Below are 26,348 nucleotides of genomic sequence, written 5' to 3' on the forward strand. Positions count from 1 at the left end.
ACAAGAAGAAATAGCCAAAGAGGTTAGACATAGACATTTTTTGGGGGGGGCTGTCTAACTACACAATGAGGTCATCCTATCTTCCGGAAGTGACACGTAATCACCTGCTTACCACTAGCTCCGCCCCTTCCCTCAAAGGTCCCGCCCCTCCGCCAGCAGCCGGGAGGGTGTTAGGGGGCGTTTCTCTAAGAGGAAAGCTGTGAGCTGCAACGCTGAGGAAGGGGACCCCAAAACGTCTGGCACTGTCCCCTCCAGGGATCACTTTGGACCACCTTACTCGGGCCAGCGGGATTCTGAAACGCCGAGGGGTCAACCTGATGGGTTTCGGGGTCAACGGAAGAGGGGAAGGGGAGCCCTGGCGGGGAGAACCCCCCGGCCCCCCGCCCAGCAGCTGAGGCACAGGAGGGCGGCCATCTTGGCCGGGAGGGTAGGGCTGGGGAGCTGCGGGCGCCGTGCGATTGGGGGGCTCGCCCGGAAGTGACGCTAACTACCCGGAAGCGGAGGGGGTTCCCTGGCCCACTCCCCCCTCGTTCGTTTGCTCCCCCGCTTCCTCCCCGCCCCCCTTCCTCTCCATTCGTTTCCCCCCCTCCCCGTTCCCTGCCTTCTTTCCCCCCTACCCGTCCCTCCCCCCCAACCTCCGGAGCTGGGAAGAGAGTCAAGATGGCGGCGAAATCCGATGGCGGTGGCGTGGGGGTGGGCTTCGCCCAGCTGCACAACCTGGACGAGGCGGTGGGTAGCGGCGGCGAGGAGGACGGGGAGCCCGGGGGAGGCGGCTGCGGCGGCGGCGACGGCAACGACCCCGGCGAGAGCAGCTCGCTTCACATCTGCCACTGCTGCAACACCTCCTCGTGCTACTGGGGCTGCCGCTCCGCCTGCCTGCGCTCCCTCCTGGGCAGGAAACCGCGCCGCAGCGCCGCCGCCTTGGCCGCCGACGGGGGGGACCAGCCGCTGCAGCCGCCGTCGGCCGACGCCGGCGCCCAACCGACGCCCCAGGAGCCGCCACCGCAGGTGGAGCGGCCGTGGCTCGACTGCCTGTGGATCGTTCTGGCGCTACTGGTCTTCTTCGGGGACGTGGGCACCGACCTGTGGCTGGCCCTCGACTACTACAGCAAAGGCGACTATGGCTATTTCGGGCTGACCCTCTTCTTCGTGCTGGTGCCGTCGTTGCTGGTGCAGAGCCTGAGCTTCCGCTGGTTCGTGCAGGACTACACGGGCGGCGGACTGGGCGCTGTGGAGGGGCTTAGCAGCCGGGGCCCCCCCATGATGGGGGCCGGTTACGGCCATGGCGCGGTCCGCGGCGGGCCGGCCACGCCGGGGGCGCAGCGCCTGTGCCGGCTCTCCGTGTGGATCTGGCAGACCGTCATCCACCTGCTGCAGATGGGGCAGGTGTGGAGGTAAGAGCACTGCGGGGGTGGGGGCGGGGGCCTGGCGCGCAGGCCCTGCGGAGGGGGCCCCCGCGTTCAAAGCTGGAACCCTCCAGAGAGCGCTCTGCCTTCGATGTGTTGTTAAGGTTGTCCCCTCAGACAAGTCTTTCCCGGGGTCTTGAGGATGAATTTGCCTTACACTTCCCTCGGTGTCTCGAAAAGACTGTCGTTTTTATTGGTATCCCTGGCCACGCCTTTTGGCCCAGGGAGGCCTAAGTCCTGCTGTTTGTCTATCTTCATCTTTGGTTCGCACTTAGCATAGACCCTGCCTCATCTTTTCTCTGTCCTCCATCTCTGTAGATTTCTCTGTATTCTGGTTATTCCTTTTCTCTATATTCCAAGGTAATCAGCCGTTAGCGCTTTTTTATCTGCACCCCTGCTCGTGTCCTGGGGTTGGGGGACCTTCTTTCGTCCATCCGTTTTTGCACTCTGTTTTGTCCCTCAGTGAGACATCTTTCCTTTTTCTCCTGTTTTCTCTCTGCAGTAGCCTGTGTGGGGCCCTGAAGAAAAACCCTTGCCTCTCCTTTAATACTCCTTTATCCCACGCCCCCTCCCCCTCTTTCCTGCAATCCCATCTGCAAATTTAAGCCGCTGCCCCCTTTGAAGGAAAATGACTTTTTTTTTTCCGCCCCCGGATTAGAAGTACCCTTATTTTAGCGACAGGTAATTGTATAGTATGTGATTGCTTGTAAGCGTTTGTTTTTTAACTCTCATCTCCAGAAAATCGGTTACCCACTTAGACACCTATTCTGGTGGAACATTGTTTTTGGTAGCCAAGCTAGTACTTAAGTAATTGGTATTTAGGACAGACCCAAGCTTGGCTTTGCGGTCCTTTCTCCTTTTGTAAATGTCCCTAGTGCCAGTTGACTTTCTCAAAAACCACTTGCCACCAAACCGAGTTCTCCTTGCCATGAGCCCTTGACTGGCTACTTAACTGATTGAGCTATGGAAGTGAGCCCATTAAAACCTTAGTGAATCTCTGCCCTCCTAATGAAATCAGCTTAGTGTATTCTGGAAACAATGAGTGGTAGGTAAGAGCATTTGCAAGAGAAAAAAATCTTATTGAAGATAAATCACATAGGGACGAGCACTTAGGTGTATTGCTTCTGTGAGAAGAGGTTTTTGCCTAGACTGCTTTGACTCCTACCTACACTTCTAGGAGATTTTAGGAACCAATCATTTTTTCAGTGAATTGGGAAGTAAAGTTCAGTGTTATTTGGATTGTTTATACAGACTTTTATCCAGAATTTTTAACACAAACATTGCAGAAAATATGAGCTTGAATTAAATCATGTAAATGTGTGCAAGAACTTTGTCTTACAGAATTTACATGCAGATTCAGTATAGGGGGAGTGTCAGTGGTTCTTGATTTTTTTGGTCCTTCTGGAGTTGTTTACTAGTGCTGCTAGATTTAATTAAGCAACCTTTTTTTCTAGCTGCATTTGTCTGCAGATAATTTGTTTCCGGCTCATGCATGAGTCTTTAGGAAGAGGGGGCATAAAATAGAGAAAAGTGTGGTTAACTATTTTGACTGTAGTTTGGGTTCAAATAAAATTTTGAAATATGTTTTGAACACAAATCTGAATACACCCTCAAGCATCCAAATCCATACATAATCAAAGGTAGTTTGTTTGGTGTTAGGGAAACTTTTTTGATCTCTGCAAGTTGGTAAGATATAAAGGAATGAAGGGAGAGAGGGACAAAAAAGTATGAAGAATAAAGAGATTTTGAAATTGTAATAAAATTTTATAGTCTGTATTTAATAACTAGATTTCTGACTGACCAAGACCAAGTTACCTTTCTTCATGTTTTAGACTCCTAATAGTGGCCGATAAAAATGATGGTGCTAGGTTCAAATTCCTGAGGGAATGGTTTGAGATGCAATCAATCCTCAACATTTATTAGTAGTAAACTTTTGGGATATAATGAAATTAGAGTTCAGTTTCACACTTTATTTTAGGCATTTGAATGGCTTTCCTCCCATCCATCTAAACCTAAATTGTATCTGGACAAAGTAGAAGTATAGATTTTGGAACAAACTGAGAAGTACCTTTTAAAGAATACCTAAATTTAGTTCTTATAATTGTTTAAATAGGGCAGTATGTTATTTTTCCTTAACTTTCATGGTCTACTGTGAGATATATATATAAATATATATATATATATATATATATATATATGTATATATGTATATGTATGTATTGAAGAAAGATTCCTCTGATTTTACTATGTGTGACTTTTTTTTTAAAGTTTTTTTTTTATGATTGGAATATATCTCTAAATGTTTCATAAAGTATTAAAAGACATGCAAAATCAGCTATTTATTTTAATATAGCTGTACTGCAAAAGAAGTGTTTATTGAGGAAGCATTTTTTTTTCCCCCACCAGAAGGCTGGTTTTGCCTGAGATACTCGAGGAGAAAGTCTGCTCTTTTCATTCCTGATAGGCATGTTGCTTGTATTGAAGTCATTCATATGTATAAGCTTTGGAGAAAGGCTTTTATGCTTTTCTTGTTTTAATCTTTTGGCAACAATTACTTGTCAATGTGTATAAAGACATATCATCGCAGTCTTTTACTGCAAATCTTTTGGAGGTACAGTTGTATCCTTAATTATGTTTGCTACTTTTCTGTTTCATGTGGTCATTTGGCAAAGAGGTTGAGGTCTACGAATTATCTCATCGGCCACATTTCTAAGAGGTGTCAGAGAAGTTGTATATTGTCAAAATGGATTCATTAAATCATGCATACCTCTCTTTTCACATGCTTTTTTTTTTTTTTCCTCCCCAGTACCTGTAAAATTATATGATTTTTGCTTGGAAAAAGCGGAGTTTATTTGAGAAAATTTAGAGTTTAGTTTCTTTTGATATTAAGATGTTATACTTCTGTTCATGTTGCCTTTCCTAAAGATGGCAAATAGTTGACATCTCATTTGTGACTATACATAATGTAAGAATAATATTTTTGGCAGGGCCACAGTTGGAGCATGGAAGTGTAGTTACCTTAGAATGATTTGGTCACAAACCTCTGTTGAGCTCTGGTGGCATAGTGCCTAAGGCATTTGACTGCTAATCAGAAGGTTGGTGGTTCAAACCCACCAGCCACTCCATGGAAAGAAGACTGGGCACCCTACTTCCCTAAAGATTAACTGCCTTGGAAACCCAGTAAGGGTCGCTGTGAGTCGTAATCAAATCTACGGTAGTGAGTTTGGTTTGGTTTTTGAGTGTGTGATTATGGAGCTCTGGGTAGTCAAACCCACCAGCCACTTTGTGGAAGGAAGATGGGGCCATCTACTTCTGTAAAGGTTTACCGCTTCAGAAACCCAGAGGGGGTTGCTATGACTTAGAATAGAATCAATGGCTGGTTTTTTTTGTTTGTTTGCTTGCTTTTGGTTGTGTAGTGGTTAAGGCATTTGGCTGCTAAAAGGTTAGTGGTTCAAGTCCACGAGCTGCTCTGCAGAAGAAAGATGAGTCAGTCTGCTTCTTTCAAGATTTACATACAACCTTGGAAACCCAGTGGGGGTCACTATGAGTTGGAATGGACTGGATGGCATTGAGTTTGGTTTGGTTTCTGAGTGTGTGATTAAGCTCTATTGAATGCATTCTTTACCCTCACTGTTGTTGTTGCTAGGTGCCGTTGTGTCGTCGTGTCCTCTCAGACTCATAGCAACCTTATGTACAACAGAACAAAATATTGCCTGGTCCTCCCCTCACTAATTACTTAAAACGTAACTTTATAGATAGCCATATGTGCTCGGTTGTTTTCAGGTGCTTCTCCCGGCAATAGTAGGTTCTCACACCAGGAATATGAGTCACACCAGGCTTCAGTTTAGTACCATGTATTATTAGAAAGTGAGATAATTTTCTTGGAGGGTTTGACATTAGGAACAGTTTGAGTTCCTTTGAAGAGCCCTTGTGGCACAGTGGTTAAGCGCTTCGCTGCTGACAGAAAGGTCGGCAGTTCAAACCTACCAGTTGTTTGCATATTTCATTGTTTTTATAAATAATTTCTTCAATATGTTGTCTTTTCTTTGCTTCTGTGTTACCTTTGGAGGGTGCTTAGTGTGTTGACTGTTGTTTTCAGTCAAGAAGCAACAGTTGTTTAACTAGAATTTTATCTTATAACAGGATGCCACAGCCAAAGTATTTATTTTTATTTATTTATTTATTTTTACATGGTAAAGAGGAGTTTTCATAAGGTGAAAGAGGAATTTACTTAAATTGTTAATGTTATTTGCCATTTTAAGTAAACAGTCATTTTTCCTTTATCTTGAGAGATGGGATAAGGTAGAGGGATGCCTTCAAAGGGATACAAAATAAAAAAGGGACTTCATAGGTTATATCTGTACCATAATTTGTGAACAGTCATAAAACTTGGTTTTAGCATTTTTTTGTCTCTAGACTTTAATATAGATTGAACAACAGCTGTCTATAAGATGAGCAGCAAAAACCTCTGGACTGGTGGTGAAGCTTTTTTTGTTTTTAATTATCCCCCTCCCCAGTATATAATGAATACATAGTATATGGGACTTTTGTTCATGTCTAATATTTTAAAGTAATGTTTCTTAGTTTCTTCTAAGAGTAGAATCTGCTCTCATTTTATTTTGAAAAATAGAAATGCCAGAGCACTGCTGGACCTGTTGAAGAGTGGGGGCTGCTGAAGCAGTTGGATTTTTAGGAGCTCCACAGGTGATTGCATGTGCAGCCAGTGTTAAGAAACACTTGTAGAATTAGTGGTCAAGGTTATTCCGCTTGGAGATTGTTCTTGGGTTTATGTTCATAGTAAATGTGATGGACCTATTTGTAAAGGAATGGTTTGATCTAAGGATTATTTGTGTCTGGATAACACTGTAGCAAAACAACTTGACTCCTGGCAGTGAATTTGGGGTTTTTTTTGTTGTTGTTGTTTTTGCTATACATAGGGAAATTTTATGTGTATCACTACTTAAATTAAAATTTGTAGCAAATTAGACTTTCTGAGAAATTAGATATGCTGGTTTCCAGCTGATTTTGCACATTTGCAATTTCAACTAAAATTAAACCATTTCAAAGTAGTTTTTATGTCATATTCTGTTTTAAATTTTTATTATTAGATTACGCTAAAGCAATGTATATATCTTTGTTTAATGTATTTTACATTTCTATCTGAGGTGCATATTTTGGAGGTTTTTTTGAATTTTTTTGGCAAGATTAATTTCTTTACTGGGGATAAAAATCTCAAAATCACTTATTGCAATTTATTGTTTGGTATGTGTTCTATAACTTTGAAAAGTTAATGTTAATTTGTGATTTTTTTAAAAATGATAGTTTCTATGCCATTTGCAAATTGTTTTAAGAACTAATTCTGTTAATTGATTTTTTTTTTTTAAAGATTAAAGTATAGGTTCCATTTTGGTTTGACTGTTGAATTTTTAGGGAAGATAGTATTTTCTTGGAGGATTCAGTGTATGTTGTTACAATGATTTTGATACATTGCCGCATAAAATTCAACCTTAGATTTATCTTTTTTATATGTCAATGTAATTAGATCTTGGTATATTTCATTACTTTAATAAGCTTTAAAACAAACCACAATAACCTAAAGTATTTTACACATTGTTGGCAAAATTTCCTCTTGCACATCCCTTTTATTCTGAAATACTGTTTTGCAAATAATTTTTGATATGAATGCAATATATGCATGTATACATTAATTAAGAGGAGTGATTTCTGTTTTATCTTGGTCATTAGTTAATCTTGGTCATTAGAACATGAACTCTGTTCTTGTTACTCATTTCTATGAAAGAATTTGAATATTTCGTTCATGGAAAAGTAAACACAAAAGTTTTCTTCACAGTACTCTTGGAAGGGAAGTAGAATTGATAATTATTGTTCACTCTGGCCAGATGCTCTCAAAGAAACATAGTTGCATGAAGTAGAAACTTTCTCTTTCATCCTAATGCCCTTGTTTCATTCCCTCTTACTGAATTATGAGGAAGGATATCAAAGAGGAGAAGATGGCACCAAATCCATGGCTCTGTAAGCCTTATAAAAGGGAAGTCTGCTGATGAAATAGAGGTGGCAGAAAACTGAGGAAACCAAGCCCTTCTAAAAAGCAGACACACTACCTTCTCTCTTCAGCTGTGTTTCTTAATCAGAGAACCTCCTGTCTCAGGGCAGCCGTGGCACTTGTTAAAATGCGCACTCACACAGACACAGAGGAAGTAAGCCTTACTTACAGAGACTGAAGGAATCAGCCTCAGGGAGTTAGGGTAAGGATTGAGTATTTTCTGCTTAATCTTTATTATGGAGATTTTTAAACATACAGAGGTAGAGACAGTAGTAAACACCTGTTACCATCTACTTGGATTTAATCATTGTATCTACAGCTAGATAGTTTTCTGTTAATGTGTGTGTGTTTACATGTTTCACCACTAAATACTTCAACTATTGAATAATTAGAGTAATTCTTTATAAGTATTATATTGTTACATCTAAAAAATTAATAATTTCATAATATCTGCTTCATATTCAGATTTACTCATTTGTTCCCAAGAATGTCTCTTACTGTTTTTTCCCCCTTCCAAGGAGGATTTTTCAAGGTTCATGCATTGCATTTATGTTTTTTAAAATTTAGAACAACTCACCCACTTTTTCACTTGTGAGATGGCCATTTTTGAAGAGTGTAACCCAGTTCTCTTGTATATTCCCATATTCTGGATTGCCTAATTGTTTCCTCCAGGTATCATTTGTCTTCTGTATTTCTGGTAAACTTGAAATTGGGTCTAGGGACTTGATTATATTCAGACTAAATATTTTTGTCAAAAGCACTGCTTTTACTTCATATTTGCATCATATTGTTAGGCACATGATACTAGATTTGTCCCACTTTTAGTAATGTTTTAATTCTTGGTTAAGGTTGTGACTGCCCTGTTTCTCTATATAAAGGTACAATTTTTCTTTTGTGACTAGTAAGTGAATCTCGGGTAATACCTTGGTACAAGGTAATGTGTGAATGTCCTGCTTCCTAACAGTGTTTTAACTTAATGGTTTTAGCATCCATTAGCAATTCTTGCCTGAGTCAATTGTTAAATTGTTGATAGGAGGTGGGATTTGTATTTAAACAAATTCCCTAATGATTATTTAAAATTTCAAATTAGCGTACAGAGGTAGAGTCGGTAGTAAAATTTCCCTAATGATAAATCTGAAAGCCATTGCTGACAGGAAAAATACCTTCCTGATGAAGCTACTGTGAATCTAGGTACTGGTAAATTTGAATGGGTTTTATTAAAAAGCTAATGAGTTTAAACTTCATGCTAGTTTTGGAGAAACAAAGATAAATAAACTGTGCCACATGTGTCCCATAATTCTAAGTTTGGTGTTAGGACATATATGTAATAATTACAGTAAAATAAGGCAACTGCTAATAGGAATATATATACAGTGTTAGAATGTATTACTAAAAGGAGAATGGAGGAAACAAATTATTAATAGGAAAAGAAACTACTGAAAATTCTGTTTTTACGTATTGTCTCATTTAGTTTTCACAAGTTTTTTGTGCCTATTATACAGATGAAGCTGTTGGGGGAGGTTACCAAAACAAAAACCAAATTCACTGCCATCTAGTCAAATCCAACTCATAGCAACCCCTGTTGGGGTTCCGAGGCTGTAAATCTTTATAGAGCACCCTGTCTTCCTTTCGCAGAGCATCTGGTGGGTTTGAAGCACCGACCTTCTTGTAAGCAGCCAAATACCTTATCCACTACGCCACCAGAGTAACCTTTTAAGTTATTGGTATATGGAAGTGGAAGTTTTTGAAGCCAGATCTCACTGGTACCAAAAATTAGTTGTTTTCTACACCAGGCTTCTTGTGTAGTGAAGTTCTTCCCCTCACTGCTTTAATGGCTTGGTTACTGAGCTATGAGTAGATAGAACTACTTTGGTTTGCTTTGGAACTCACTATTCGGCTTATTGTAAATGGAGGAATGATATTCTTGAACCACTGGGCCCTCTTGCTATACAGCCTGAAGTTCTTTCAGACCTCTGATTTCTAATTTAATGTATTAAACTCTGCAGAAAACAGGATAGGCTTATGACTCTTTCAGTCGATTATAGTTTAGTACCACTGGGCCTGTGTCCTTAGGAAATTATTTTTGGTACTTCACCTCAATCCCTTTCTCAGGGTAAATGTACCTCCCAACCCTGTGATTTCCACATTACAGAAAGGAATATATGGGTTTGATAACATTTGCTTGGCCACTGTGTATCCCTGCAGGTCTCACCAAAATGCTATACCCATATATCAGTTTTGTGTTCACCTGTTGGAAATACTGAAAGCAGTGGCTCTGTAAGGTTGTAAGTCAGTTGTTTTCAAACCTTGGCTGTGCATTGGAATCATGAAGGGAGACCAGTGTTTGCGTTCTGCCATAAGAGATTAAGGAGCCCTGGTGGCACAATGACTAAGTGCTGGGCTGTGAACTGAAAGGTTGATGGTTCAAACCAACAGCTGTTCTGTAGGGGAAAGGTGAGGTAGTCTCCTTCCATAAAGGTTTCAGCCTTGGAAACTCTATGGGGCAGTTCTGCTCTGCCCTGTAGGGTTGCTATGAGTTAGAATTGATTGAAGGTAGCACATTATATCTATAAAATATTTATGATCCAGTAGGTTTGGGGTGGGCCTTGAATTTATGTATTTTAAAACTCAAGTTTTCAGAAAGTTCTCCAAGAACTGTGCAGCCAGGGATGAGAACCACAGTTGTATAGGGTGGTTTCTGCCAATACTTAACAATAGTAGATCTTCAGGAGAAAGGAGTGTATATTAGACTCACTTGTGAAATTTTTTTTGTTAACTTCAACACTATGCATATCAGATTTAGAGGGGTGGAATGTAAAAAAAGAAGGCCTGAAGATGATTTTAATGACCACCAGTATTTAAAGAATATATAATAGGACCTTATACTTAGCTGGATTTGGTTTGAGAAAAGTGTGTATTAATCACGTATTAATCACTTGTTCCATCTACTAAAGATTTAGAATACTGTAAAGATATTTAATATTAAAAGTGTATTGAATATAATTACATGTCCCTTTGAGTCAGAAATTTATTTGGAAATTTGCAGTACTTCAAGGTCATTATTATGAACGGAAATCATCACTTTTGGTGCTCAGAAATGTCAGGTTAGAGACGTTTTATTGTGTTGAAAAAATTGATATTCAATGCAGAGTGAAATTAGGGTCTCAAATATTCAGAAATGTTATATTTATTGAAATTGGTGCCATGGATAAGATTCTGAAAAAAAAAAAATTGGTGAATGAAAGGGGAGAAGGGACCTAATAGGTGTTAAATGGGTGTCATTAGAGACAGGATGAAGGAGGCAGAGAAGAAAAAATGGTTGAACTAAATTTTACTTGCTAGATTTATTGGGCAAATAGTGAGGAAATGGTGTGGGAACGGGTCATACAATGTTTTACTATATTATTCCATGCAGGTAAGATCATTAGTACAGTAGATCGGCCAGAACTCCTAAAATCTACCCACACCAAAATGCTTCATTCCTTTGAGCTCTATATAGGAATATACCGTGACAGTAATGAGATAATCAGAGAACCTTGTAACAGGGTACTCAGTGTCAGAAATCCTAGGAGAGGAAATGGCTGGCAGAGATGAGACACTGGGTGTGGATGTGCACAGTGCAGAGTGGGTTGAATGCTATATGATTCTGGATAAAAATGAGCAAAATATCCAAAACTGTGATTTTAATTGGTCATAAGGAGTGACATTTTTGAGTACATAAACAAGTAGTAGATGTAAATAAATACGTATTTAGGAAGCTTACATGTTTCCATCTAGTAGGCAGTTTTCATCAAATCTGTCTCTAAAAGAAAAGATAATGGCTTCTGAAGGTTGGGCAATCCTACTTCCGTAGTGATACTGCCTCGGAAAACCAAGGAGGGGTCGCTATGAGTCGGGGCCGACTTGACAGCACATAACAACAACAACAACAAATAAAACAACATTTTATATATTCAAAAAAGAATCTCAAGTATTTTTGGTTACACCTAGTGGGTGATGGTAGGCCATTGGATTGGTAGAAAAGAGAAGTTACTCAAAGGACTCTGTGGTAGTTAAGTTTGTGAGTTTGTGAGTCAACTTGGCTGGGACTGGTTGAGTGGCTGGGCAGCTGAATGTAGTTATTCCCCATGGTGAGATTGGTAATTAACTCCATGGTGGAATCTATTGGAGCAGTTGAGTAGCTGCTTTGGGTATGTGGTCTACTTCCCGTATATAAGAAACAGCTTTGGGAATGGTCTCCAGCTTATGGCATACTTGAACCCTGCATGTAGCTGTGTCGTTGTTCAGCAGTCTGCCGCGCTCTGCTGACCTTGGGACTTCAGTGGACTTGAATGAAAGGCCTGCCATGTGGTTTGGTAACATTGGGACTGTGCCTTTTTACTTGTCGATCTTGGGCTTGTCACTCTTAGCAGCCAGCAGCTGAGTGAAGAGAAGCCTCCAGCTTCAGTCGGCCAGGAGCAGGAGGCAGAGCTGAAGCCCACCGTCACCCAGCCCCTAGAGCCTGGCACTTTGAACCCAGACTTAAAGCCTCCAAACTGTAAGAGAATAAACTCCTGTTTGTTCAAGCCATCCCATTTGTGGTTTATTCTTGTCAGAGTGGCACTAGGTAACCAAGAGAGACTCATTACTCAGTTTGCAGACTCAATGAAAGTGGTCAAAACGAAGCATAAGTTGAAAGCAGTTACATTATAGATTTGAAAAAGTGGAGAATTAGAGTGGTTTGTAGTATTTGTGACTATATTTGGGGTTCCCACTATTTGATAATTTTTAGGTAATTTTTGAGATACAGTAATTTGGGAAGTGTATCCTATAAGGCCTTTATGATTGAATGAGATCTTATTTGTCAGGAATGTTACAAGAGTTTGAAGGGACTCCCATGTATCATCTAGCTTACTGGTTGGCATTTGCAACTCACTATCTCAATTAGTAAGGAGTTCTGGTGGTGTAGTGGTTAAGGAATTTACCTGTTAACCAGAAGGTTAAACCCACCATCTGCTCCGTGGGAGGAAGATGAGGCAATCTATTTCGGTAAAGATTTATGGCCTTGGAAATCCAGTGGGAGTCATTATGAGTCAGAATTGACTCAGTGGCAGTGGGTTTATCTCATTTAGTGGTGCATGCATATCTATTGTGATATGGTAATCAAATACATGTTCCTGAAAGACCTCATTCTGCTAAATCACATACTAAAAATAACAAGGCTGTGGAAAAATAGGATTAAGGCTGATCTGGTGCCACAGTGATGCTATCTGAAAGGTTGGTGGTTCAAATCCATCCAGCAGCTCCATGGGAAAAAGACCTGGTGATCTGCTCCAGTAAAGATTACAGCTTCCAAAACCCTATGGGGTTTTCCTAACAACAATTTAAACTTATTTAACTTTTTAACCAGAGCACCAACGAAAACATTGACAATCCAAATAAAAATTCTAGCATAGTTAACTTTCCATTGACATTTACACTTATCATCATAGTCAGATGATTCTTACATGTTTTTATTCTATGATATGTAGATCCTTGTAGATATTATCTTTTACTAGAGGCCAGTTTCACTAGAATTAAAGCTGTGGTCCAGACTGTGGTCTTCATCTGCGCCCACTGCATCAGTTAGGTAGATTAATGTAGTGGAAAGCATAGCAGATATTGAAGCTACTAAATCAGCCACCCACTCACTGTATGTACAAATGGAAGGCACATTGGTAAGATTTTCAGTCTTTCTCTTAAAGTCTTCATATTTTTTGCTAAGTCTTTTACTATTTGTGAAAAATCTTGCCCTTGATAGCTTCAAAACATTAGCATGCTGGGAAAAAATGACTTAAGTATCAATACTGCTTCCCTAATTTCTTCCCATTTTGCCAGTCATGTGTGAATCCATTACAGAAACATACATTGTAGCATAACTGACATATTGTTAAATTGTTCATGGTGTCAAGATGAAGTTCTTGAAAATGTCAGGGTTATGTTTTGGAAGTTCTTGTCTTAGAGATACTACACAGTATCTCAAGGTTGAGTCAAATTTATTACTCTTATTATGCTTTGAAGCCCTTTACATACAGTAAAGAATAAAAAGGGGCTATTTTAAGCCAGTTTTAAATTTCTGCTTCTGTAACATAGTCACTGAATGGACTGTGATAATCTCAATACTGTATCAGTACTTGAACTACATATATTGAGCAGACATGGTTTTAAACTTTTGTTCATTTGAAATGTGATTACTAGTGAGATTTTAAATTAAAATTCATCTCAACGTTCAATTAAAAAAAAAAAAGAAAAAACAGTAGCCAGTTGTCAGGAAAGACTGATGGGTGGAATAAACAGAAGGCTTTCAGCAATATAAACAATCTGTTTTCTCGAGTCTTTAATTTTAAGGATGATTGGGAGAACTTCCAAATTAAGTAGAAGTTAGTTAAATGTGAAAGACAGCATATCTGTATTGTGTACATTTGTGGCTTTTAGGTTGTTTCCTCAATAACTATGATAAAAATTTCACTGGCTCAACATAGTAGAAATGTATAGTTTACTGTGAATGCTCTTGGATGTTGGTGCATTTAATACCCTTGAGGGGCTTATTACCCTCGACATCCAGCCTGTGGAAAAGAAAGAGAATATGGAGAAAGCATGGCTGCTTCTTGAATGTCTTAGAAGTGACACACATCACTTCTGCTCACTTCTGTTTTCAAGAAAACTAGCTGTGTGACCATACATAGATCAAGGGTGCCTGGGAAATGTAGTTCCTGCCTGGGCAATCTCTGGAAGAGGGAGCTTGAATTTTAGTGGACAGACTCAGAAATAAATAATTTTGTGTTAGACCTGGTACCCTCCAGATTAAGGGGTGTGTGTGCACGTGTGTGTATGTGTATATGTATAGAGAGAATGTGCATGGGAGAACTTGTGCACATGTGCCCTGGTGGTGCTGTGGTTAAGTGTGCTTGGTTGTTAACCTAAAGGTCAGAGGTTTAAACCCATCTGCTTCCACAGGAGAAAATACCTGGCTGTCTGTTCCCATAAAGATTACAACCTAGGAAACCTTATGGGGAAGTGCTAAAGGGTCACTATGAGTTGATCGGCACACAACAAAATACACGCAATGCAACGCACTGCCGTCGAGTCGGATCCGACTCATAGTGACCCCGCCTTGGGTTTCCGAGGCGGTATTACTATGGCAGTAGATTGCCCAACCTTCCTTCCTAGGAAGGGCTGGTGGGTTTGAACCGGCAGCCTTCTGGTTAGCAGTCAGATGCCTTAGGTACTAAGCCACCAGAGCTCCTACATATATATATAAATGTATGTATATGTATATATACACATGCACACACACACCTATGTACATATATGTGTGTGTGCGTGTATATATATATATATACACACACACACACATATTTGTGTATGTTTATGTAAAATGCTATTGATTGAATTGTACTAGAGGCAACTTCTCTTTAAAACATTGATTTATAGGGATATGGAAAAAATGATCACTAACTTTATATGGAAAGGAAAGAGACCTCGGATAAGCAAAGCACTACTGAAGAAGAAAAACAAAGTAGGAGGTCTCACATTGCCGGATCTCAAAACCTACTATACAGCCACAGTAGTCAAAACTGCCTGGTATTGGTTCAATGACAGATACATAGACCAATGGAATAGAATTGAGAACCCAGGTATAGATCCATCGACCTATAGTCAGCTGATCTTTGACAAAGGCCCCAAATCCATTAAGTGGGGAAGAGAATGTTTGTTTAATAAATGGTGCTGGCAAAACTGGAGATCCATTTGCAGAAAAATGAAACAAGATCTGTACCTCACACCACACACAAAAACAAACTCCAGATGGATCAAAGACTTAAATGTGAAACCTAGAACTATACAGTTTCTCAAGGAAAATTTAGGCTCAAACTTAAGGGCCCTAATATTTGGTATAAATAGACTACCAAGCATAATTCAAAATGCACCAACAGCAGAAGAGAAGCCAGATGATTGGGACCTTCTAAAAATTAAATGTTTATGTGCTTCCAAAGACTTCTCCAAAAGAGTCAAAAGAGAACCTACAGATTGGGAAAAAATATTTGGTAATAACATATCTGACAAGGGACTTATCTCTAGAATTTATAGAACACTCCAACACCTCAATAACAAAAAGACAAACAATCCAATTAAAAAATGGGCAGAAGACATGAACAGACACTTCACCAAGGAGGATATTCAAGTGGCCAACAAACATATGAAGAAATGCTCACGATCATTAGCTATTAGAGAGATGCAAATCAAAACAACAATGAGATACCATCTTGCTCCAGCACTAGTAGCAAAGTTCAACAAGACAGAAAATAACAAATGCTGGCGAGGTTGTGGAGAGATTGGGACTCTCATACACTGCTGGTGGGACTGTAAAATGGTACAACCATTGTGGAAAGCAGTATGGCGATTCCTTCAAAAGTTGGAAATACAAATACCATTTGACCCAGCCATCCCATTACTAGGTATATACCCTAAAGAAGTGAGAGCCATAACAAGAACAGATAAATGCACACCGATGTTCATCGCAGCACTATTTACAATAGCCAAAACTTGGAAACAACCTAGATGTCCAACAACTGAGGAATGGATAACCAAACTTTGGTACATTCACACAATGGAATACTATGCAACGCTAAAGAATAATGTAGAATCTGCAAAACACCACATAACGTGGATGAACTTGGAGGACATTATGCTGAGCGAAATAAGTCAGTCACAAAAGGACAAATATTGTATTAGTCCGTTATTGTAAAAGTTAAGGAAATGTTTATATATTGGAGGACATTTTCTTTGTTGGTTACCAGGGGTGGGAGGGAAGGGGAGGGAATGCTGTTAGATAGATAGAGATAAATATTGATTTGGGTGAAGAGAAGGGCAATGTACCAAATGTGAGTGACCAATATGGCAGCATTGAGGATGAGAAAGACAGAGAGAGTTACATGGGCAGTACAAACAACAAATATGAACCCCTTTGTAAATACAATACTGAGTTGTTAATGAAAGCAAACATGGGTATAGGGACGGATAGATGGGTGAACAAGCTAAACAATTATGTATGTCTAAATGGAAAGTGTATCCAAGATCATATACAGGGTTGGCAGACAATGGGCCTCTCGAAGAGTATGAAGGGATGGACACTGGGAGGAGGTAACTATGGGGAGGAAGTGGGAGGGGAGCTGCTGCATTGTAAATTTTGGTCAATGACATGAGACAAAGTATATGTGAACTGCTGTATGAAAAGTGAATTTACTCTGTAAATCTTCACCCAAATCCTAATAAAAAAAAAACATTGATTTATGCTTTAATTCAGAAGTCGGTAAACCTTTTCTGTAAAGAAATAGTGTAGGATTTGTAGGCCATGTAAGGTCTCTGTTGCATGTTGTTGTTGCTAGATACCGTTGAGTTGGTTCAGACTCATAGCAACCCTGTGTAAAACAGAACAAAATACTGTCCAGTTCTGTGCCATCCTCACAATTGTTGCAATGTTTAAGCCCATCATTGCAGCCACTGTGTCAATCCATCTTGTTGAGGGTCTTCCCCTTTTTCACTGAACCTCCATCAAGCATTATGACTGTCACATTTGTGGTTATTGTTAGGTGCCATTGAGTCAGTTCAGACTCATAGCAGCCCTTTGTACAACAGAACAAAATGCTGCTCTGTCCTGAGATGTTCTCACAATTCTTGCTTGATCCCATCGTTGCAGCCACTGTGTCAGTCCATCTCATTTAGGGTAAGTGGAGATCTGTTGGGAGCTCTGGTGGCATAGTGCCTAAGGCATTTGACTGCTAACCAGAAGGCTGGTAGTTCAAACCCACCAGCCACTCCTCGGAAGGAAGGTTGGCAATCTACTTCCGTAGTGATACCGCCTCGGAAACCCAGGAGGGGTCGTTATGAATTGGATCCGACTTGATAGCATTGTTTTTTTTTTGGTTTTTTGGGGATCTGTCACATAGTGCCCTTTAAAAATATAATACCATTTCTTAGCTTGAGAGTCATACAAAACAGGCCAAACCCTGTTTTAATGGGTCAGGTGAAATAGGTAACTATTTAAAATAGCTTTTAAAAATAACTTATTTTTATCATTTTAAGTGACTGATAACTATTGTTGTTACTAGTTACTGTTGAGTCATTTCTGATTCATGGCAACCCCATGTGTTAGAAAGTAGAACTGTTCCATAGGGTTTTGTTGGTTGTAATCTTAATGGAAGCAGATCACCAGGACTTTTCTTCCATGGTACTGCTGGGTAGGTTCAAACCACCAATCTTTAGATTAACAGTCAAACACAGTCCACTTGCACCACCTAGGGACCCATACTAAATTTACTAAATTAAAAAATACTGAAACAGTACAGCTAGAGTTTAAATAACTATTTCCAGGTGAAATTTCATTAAGATAAAACTGTTGTTAGGTACTGCTGAATTGGCTCTAACTCATAGTGACTTTATGTACAACAGAACAAAACATTGCCCTGCCCTGCGCCATTCTCACAATCCTTGTTACGTTTGATCCCATTGTTACAACCACTGTGTCAATCCGTCTCATTGAGGGTCTTTCCCTTTTTTGCTGACCGTCTACCAAACATACCCTTCTTCAGGGAATCACACCTTCTTACAACATGACCAAAGTAGGTGAGACAAAGTCTGGCCGTTCTCACTTCCAAGGGACATTCTGGCTGTACTTCTTCCAGGATAGATTTGTTAGTAAAACTAGCCTTCATAAATAAAAATTACTACGACTCTACCTAAAGCTTGTCAATGTTTCAACTCTTAATTGAAAAAAAAGTCACTCATATCGTTAGGACAGTGACTGACAAAACTGTGGCTCATACTTGGGGATCTTATTGGTTCCTATTCCTTAGGTAACCACTCTCCAAAAGTGACTTTTTGTTTCTCATCTGGTAATTGTACCACCACCAAATATGTAATTTTTAAAAAGTCAAAATTTATATGCAAATTTGGAAATTTATACTAGCATTTTATATCCTGTAACTGGTGGGATTCTTTGTTTGGTTTTTGTGTTACTAATCTCTGGAGATGGACTAAATATATTAAAAAATTCCTTAAAAGAGTATTGTTGTTGTGGTTATGTATATTACAATATCTAAATATTATTTAAATGTAAAACTGATATTTAAAATGTCTTAAATCAAAATTAGTATGTTTTACAAGTTCTTATAAAAATCCGTAAAATACTTCAAAAATAGAGATCTTACATTTTTAAGGGTCATTTCTTTCAAAATACCTGTTAATTCTAAATATTATTTAAGTTATATTTTCTGGTGTTCTTAATTGGTTTTTTAAAATTAGATTATTACAGTGTTAAAATAATTAGTATATATGTACTTATTTAGAGGCTGTTTAATAATTTAAGTTCTGCTTTATAATATCACCACCAGTTGAAACTGGACCAGTCATCTAGATGAGGATCTTTATTTCTTCTTAAAAAGCCAAAATCTGTGACCTTTGTGGCTAATAGGTAATTAATATATTTTTAGACTATTGGTACTTAAGAGATCAAACTACAGTTATAATTTGAATAAAAATTATACACTGAAACTTCTGACAGAAGCTATAGGTCAAAAATGCAGTATCTGGGAGATAATTGGAGCTCTAATGGCGTTGTGTGTAAGGCATTTGACTGCTAACCAGAAGGCTGGTGGTTCAAACCCACCAGCCACTCCTCGGAAGGAAGATTGGGCAATCTACTTCTGTAGAGATACTGCCTCGGAAACCCTAGGAGTGGTCGCTATGAGTTGGAACCGACTCGACAGCAGTAAATTTTTTTTTTTTAGTTGATTTTATTAATGATATTTTAAAACTCCAATTATGTTTACTTAACATTTTCCCATCTTTCTCAGGTTCCTCATACTATTCCATCTATTGTAGCCGAAGGATATCGCCCTGACTACAAACAGTCCTGACTCCCCAGTATTGTATAAAGCCATTGGTTAGCCCTCTCTGAGCTTGCTCACAATAAATACTGTTGAATATATTGCTTCCAAAATTTAATAGTGCCACAGATGTTAAATGCTTTACATTTAAAAACTTTCTTTATAAGCCTTTCAATTTTCTACTTGCGTGGACTCTCCAGAAATCTTACCTAGTGCCTTTATAGTAAAATCAACACAGAACTTAGGACTTCTTCTCTAAAAAGTTAAAAAATGAAAATTGCTTACTCTCACATTATAGTTGATTTTGATTAACACAGATATAATCTTGAATATTCTTTTTTAAATTCATCAAACAAACCCTACTTGTATTTTCCTTCCGTTCCTGCCTTACTAACATCTTACACAAACAGTCTTTTTCTCTTCCTTACCCAGGACTTTTACCAATTTAAAAAACAAAATCAATACTAAATATATCCCCATAGCCTAGCCAGGTTAGATCAAGACATGCCTCTTCTCAGTGTTCCAGACAGACTGCCCATGTGGGGACCAGTCTCAATTGTATTACCCAAAAATACTGTTTTGAAATTGATCACTTCCATTTGTATAGCATTGTCACATAAAAAAGGTAATAATTCCATAACACTATCCTAATGACAGGTTTGAAAAAGACAACCTCAGTGTTATTAAATCTGAAATTATTCCAATAAATCAAGTGTGGTATTATAAATAAGAGGAGTGCCCTTCTAAGTTCTCCCTCCTACAACTTGACTTGTGGCAATGAGGCTCACCGCTTACTTAATAAGGAGTCTGAGAGAAGCAGTAGGGTATGATCCTTAAGAATGTGTGTTCTGGAGTCTGAGTGCTTGGTTTCAAATTCTCCCACCTACCAGTTGTTAACAAGTTATTTAACATTTCTGTTTCTCAGCTTCCCCATATGAAAAATAGTGGTTATTTTGTGTAGAAAAATCAGGAACAGCTTATGGAGGGGGAAGGTATTACTGCCTTACACTGTTGTTTTGAAAGTTGAGAGTTAATAGATGTAAAAGTCTCAGAATAGTGCATCGTGCAGAATAAGTGCTTAATAAATGTTAGATATTAATAGCGTTTCCTACCTGGACCTAATATTAAAAATTATGTCTAGCACCAATAACATTCCACCTGGCCAGATTTGTCTCCTTTATAAAACTGCCCATTCCTCTTTCTTTTTGCATGTAAAAATTCCTTGTTTATGTACTCAAAGTCAACCCCCCCATAAAAGTGTAACAGTGTTACAAGCAGGTATAAATATGTTTCTATTAAATAATTGTTTTCATTGTAAGTGAAACAAGGGTGAAAAGTATAGTCACTTTGTAATCAATTTACATATTGATAAATGTTTTTATAAAAAGGGTCATCTATGTTCAAGAATAAAATTAGGTAGGCATGTCTTTTGAAATATAGTCTTAATGTTATATTTACCAAAAAAATTGTTTGTATACTCTAAGAAAAAATACTTACTGTGAAATATATCTATCTATATAGATATAATACATATATATCATATCTCTATCTCTATCTATCTATCTATCTAGCTATCTATCAGCTTGTGTCTGAAAAAAATTTCACCACCTTTTAGATGATGAAGAAAATACTGAATGTCAGTGGCTGAACTGCAATACCCCTGGTGGTGTAGTCCCTAAGGCATTTGATTACTAACCAGAAGACTGGCTCAAACCCACCAGCCACTCCTCGGAAGGAAGACTGAGCAATCAGTCTACTTCTGTAGAGATGCCGCTTCAGAAACGCAAGGAGGGGTTGCTGTGACTCGATGGCAGTGAGTTTGCTTTTGGTTTGGTTTGATTTTTACCCTTTAAAATCTCCTTACCAAAGGATGTTAGCCAGTCATATTATATTAGTATCAATCAATGTTATTGAGAAATCTTAGTGCCCAGAACCCACAACTATCAGACCAAAGATCCTCAATAGTTCCTTTTTGTTCAGAGTACACCCCAAACTTTTAAACTGAAAATGTAAAGACTTGGGGTCCCAGAATACTTTTCTAACCCCATCTGTTGTTAATTGCATCATTACTTTTTTTTTTTTTTCCTAATTGTGATTTGGGTGAAAGTATACAGAGCAAATTGACTTTCCGTATAGCAACTCACATACGCTTTGTCTCATGACATTGACTGCAGTTTCCCACAGTGCAACAGCTCCCCTTCACTTACTCCCCATAGTTACCTTTTCCTAGTGTCCTTCCCTCCCATGTACTCCTGCCCCCTGACCTGTCTGCCTGTGCATACACAGCCCTTTTATTCTCCCATGATTGACCTCTCCAAGGAGCGTATCTACCTAATGTAAATGTTCAGCTCATATGCCTATCTTTTGTTTGGCTGGCAGCCACAAGAGTGGGTTCAGTTCCAGACCTGAAGGGCAGCTAGGGACCATAGTCTTAGTGGTTCCATCACTGATTGCCTTATTACTTTTTAGCATCAACTTTCATAATGAAAAGTTGTTATAGAACTCAGTTTTAGTATTTTAAAATATTTATTGTGATTTGGGTGAAAGTTTACAGAGCAAGTTCATTGTCCATAACAGCAGTTCATATATAATTTGTCTCATGACATTGACTGCAGTTTCCCACAATGCCACAGCTTTCCTCCTACTTCTTTCGAAACCATAGCCACCTCTTCCCTGTGTCCTTCACTCTCATGCACTCCTGGCCCCTGAGCTGTCTCCCTGTGCAGACACAGCCCTATTCTCCTGTGATCAATCTCTCCAAGGAATGTATCTACGGAATGTAAATGTTCATCTTATATACCTGTCTTTTGTTTGGCTGGAAGCCACAGGAGTGGGTTCAATTCCAGACCTGAAGGGTAGCTAGGGTCCATAGTCCAGGTTCTATCAAACCAGCAAACCTGATCCCTTTTTTATTTTATTTTTTAATGATGTTGAGTTTTGTTCCACGTTGTCTTCCCACTCTATCCAGGATCTCCTACATAGATCCCTCTCATGGCTGACAGTGGTAGCCAGGCACCATCTAGTTCTTCTGGTCTCATAGTCATAGGCTCAGGATCGCATGGTGTACCAGTCCCTTGGACTAATTTCCATGTGTATTTGATTTTCTTCATTCTTCTTTGCTCTGGATGAGGAGAGACCCATTGTTGCATCTAGATAGCCTCTTTCAAACTTTTAAGATCCCAGTTGATACTCGCCAAAGTAGGATGTGGAACAGTGCAGAACTCAATTTTAACCAGACAATTTTATGCCCTGAATTATGTTGTCTAGGAACTCTGGTGGCACTGTTGTTAAAGCATTGGGCTGCTAACCAAAAGGTTGGTGGTTTGAACCCCACTGGCTGCTCTGCAGGAGAAAGATGAGGCAGTCTGCTTCTGTACATATTTACAGCCTTGGAAACACTATGGGGTGGTTCTGCTCTGTTGTGTAGGATCTCTGTGAGTTGTAATTGATGGCAGTTTTTGTGTTTCATATCTTGTATTATGTTGTTTCCATGTCTTTGCATGTGCTTTCTCTTGCCCCTAGACCAGTGGTTCTCAACTAGGGGTGATTTTGCCCTTCCTTCCTTTCTCCCTGCACTTCCTGTCCTTCTTGCATCTTCCTACCCACTGTACATTTGCCAGTGTCTCGAGATTTTGTCACAATTGGAGGGGTGGTACTGGCATCTAGTAGGTAGAGGCCAGGGGTTTTGCTATACATCGTATAGTGTATAGGACAGCCCCCACAACAAAGAATTATACAGGTGAAAATGTCAGTAATGCCACTGTTGAGAAATGCTAACTTAGACAGTACTTTCCATTCAAATTCTGACAATTCTTCATGACTTCTTTTAATTGCGACCTCTTCCATGAAAGCTGGTCCAAGTCTTTCCATGGAAATAATCACTCTTGACTTTGAACTCTCCCAGGCAGAGTACTTTTGACACTTAGTACTTTAATTTTTTATTTTGGTTATTTATAATCTGTTTTTTTCTCCCATCTTTAAGGGTATGCTCTATATCTTTATTTCCTGTGAAGTAACTTGTATATAGTAGGGCACACTTTGTTTGAACAAATGAACAAACTTTCATTAAAGCATTGTGCTGTGTCTACGCAAGGGGACAAAACAAAACAAAACCCACTGCCACGGAGTCAATTTCAACTCATAGTGACCCTATAGGATAGAGTAGAACTGCTTCATAGGGTTTCCAAGGCTGTAAATCTTTATGGAAGTAGACTGCCTCATCTTTCTCCCGTGAAGCAGCTGGTAGGTTTGAACTGCTGACCTTTTGGTTTGCAGGCAAATGCTTAACCATACCACCACCAGATTTGTACTGTGTTTACACAAGGGAACTAAGCCAGGTATAATTGAATTATGGATTTTGAGTAAATTAAAAAACCAAAAGCATTGAGTTAATTCTGACTTATATCAACCCTACAGGACAGAGTAGAACTTTCTCATAGGACTTCCAAGGCTGTAATCTTTATGGAAACAGACTGCTACATCTTTCTCCTGTGGAGTGGCTGGTGGGCTCTAACTGCTGACCTTTTTGTTAGCAGCTGAGTACTTAACCATGGTACCACCAGGGCTCCTTTGTTGGGTCCGTTAGAAAATGGAAATAAAGAGAAGTCTCAGAAGATAAAAAATGAGTCAGGATTCAAATGAAGAACTTAAATACTTGAGTTTTGAGGAGGAGAAACAAGGTGATACACCCACCACCCCATATGTCTATCTCAGTATATGTATCTCTCCAGGTGCCATCAAATCTGTTCTGACTCATGATGATCCCATCACTGTCAGAGTAAAACTGGTCCATAGGATTTTTAATGACTGATTTTTTGGGGAAGTAGTTCACCAGATCGGTGTTTCTGTTGGCAGCCCAGTAGGTTAACCATTTGTACTACCTAGGGAGACATACAAACATATTATATACATGCATACTTTTAACTTACCATAAGGTAAGCATTTAATTGTGGAAGTACATTGAAAATATCTACCTCAGGAGATTTGCTTAAAACAATTCTCCAGGGTCTCGTTGGCTCAGGTGGTGGTTTTTATTCTCTTGCCTGAACTGAGAGTATGTAGAGGTTTATTTTAATCTATTTTCTGTGTATGGTGGCTAAAGCAAAGATATTATCTAGTAGAAACTAGTAAATTAATAATAAGTTGCTTGCTATTTCTAAAGAAGGTGTCTACTAATTTGTATTCCAACTGTCAACCTTAGAATGAGTCTTCTTTAGATGTTCTTTTCTTTGGGTAACCAGGCTCCTTTAGTGCTCACGTAGAACTAACCAGAAAGTGAAGAATTAAAGAAGGGACTAGAATTCACTGAATACTTTAGCACCTCTCTGAAAGTGTTTTGTCATAGCTTTTTAAAGTCCTATTTAGAGCCAAAATTACTTTACATACAGTAAAACTGTGTAAATTTTCTGTTTGATCCAAACTCTGTCCTCTTCACCCCTTATTTTTAATATTTCAGATTTGGACTTAACAATTTGTCAGGGTATTCTTAAAGACTTCTCCATGGTTGGGGTCTTTTGTATTCTTATTCTTTTTTTTTTTTTTTTCAATTTCAGTATTTATGTACAAAAAAGTCTCTTTTTGCTTGGGATTTAGTTGTGCTCTTTTATAATTGCCCAGTGACTGATTACCATGCACATGAGACTGTTTAATGAAGTAATTTATTTTCAATACATTATATTATTATTTTTTTGGTTCTTTTTTGATTTTCAACTTTTAATAATCATCCTTGATGATGTTGTATGCTGATCTCAGAGCAGATAGACTTTCAAAAGATTACATAACTAATATTGTTGAGCATGTGACGTTACTAATTTGACCAGAATGTATATTTGTGATCTGCTTTTAGTAATTTTTTTTTTCTTTTGTTAATAGTGTTTGTTAGGATAATGTCTCTTCATAGAATAGTTCTTGCTACTTCTGCCTGCTTGGAAAATGGTTCTTACTCAGCCAGTGTAAGTTCCATACTCTGCATTCTGTGCTGTAATTATCTCTTCCCTCTGTTATAAAACCGACATGATGGAATCAATTCTGCATAATTGAAGTTAAGAAAAGCCTCAGAGTTTAGGCTTTGTATCTCAGAGTAGTCCTCACAGTTGGGCAGTTCTTTTGAGGTACATTAGTCCAAGTTCTTTAACATAGAAGGTTATGAAACATTTCTTTTAATAGTTGACCTAATTAATGTCACTCTGACTACAAACTGAGGGCATTTTATTTTCTTGAAGTTTGGGTATATGTAAACCTTAAAATAAGGAAATTATGTGCTTCTGAAAATAATGTTGTAATGAAATGTATGAAATATATCAGTCTGTAATAAGGAAATTATGTGCTTCTGAAAATAATGTTGTAATGAAATGTATGAAATATATCAGTCTGTAGCTTTGCTATAGGAAAGGCAGGAAAAAGAGTCTTTGTAGCTGATTATGTGAAGTTATACAACTTTTTTCACCTAACTTCATATTGTAACAAGTAGAAATGTGATAGGGCTTCATTATACATTAACCCTGCAGAAAATGCATTTTCTCAGTTTCCCTAGTGCCATAGGCTGAACAAATTATTGAGTTCTCAGAACCTTAATGTCCCCATTTGTAAAATGGGAATTCTATCTTCTTGGTAGAACTTTCACAAGGTTTGAATGAGATAATGTTGGTGCAGTCTCTGGTACCTATTAAGTGCTCACTCAGTGCTAGTTGCCCTCTCCTCTCTTCTGTCTTATCTTATCCTTGGCCTTGGTAAAAGTGCCTGTCAGTGGAGCAACTGGAGTCCATTGCTCTGCCAGCAGTAACATCTTGTTGCCAGTGGTGCCAGACTTTGCCCAGTGTTCAGTTACCTAAAAATAGTAAATAGGAATACAGCTAGAAGAGTTCTCTATTTCTGATTTAGAGGCTTATGGAGGGTTTTCTTTGAGAAGGATACTCAAGCTTTATCAGGGTGCACTAATTGCTGGTAGGTTTTACAAATCCCAGCAAGTATAGTGCT

General features: G+C 38.9%; 1 protein-coding gene across 1 annotated transcript in view; it reads left to right on the forward strand.

Annotated features, from left to right (window-relative positions):
* Window positions 1-660: 660 nt before the first annotated feature.
* The window catches only part of XKR6 (XK related 6), a 539,410-nt gene continuing 513,722 nt past the window's right edge, over window positions 661-26,348 (forward strand). Inside the window, exon 1 of the mRNA XM_007938712.2 lies at window positions 661-1,394. Coding sequence (XP_007936903.1) covers window positions 661-1,394 — 734 coding nt within the window. The remainder of the gene's footprint in view (window positions 1,395-26,348) is intronic.

This window comes from Orycteropus afer, unplaced genomic scaffold, assembly GCF_000298275.1.
Source record: "Orycteropus afer afer isolate SDZICR_OR568_19922 unplaced genomic scaffold, OryAfe1.0 scaffold00053, whole genome shotgun sequence".
Lineage (NCBI taxonomy): Eukaryota > Metazoa > Chordata > Mammalia > Tubulidentata > Orycteropodidae > Orycteropus > Orycteropus afer.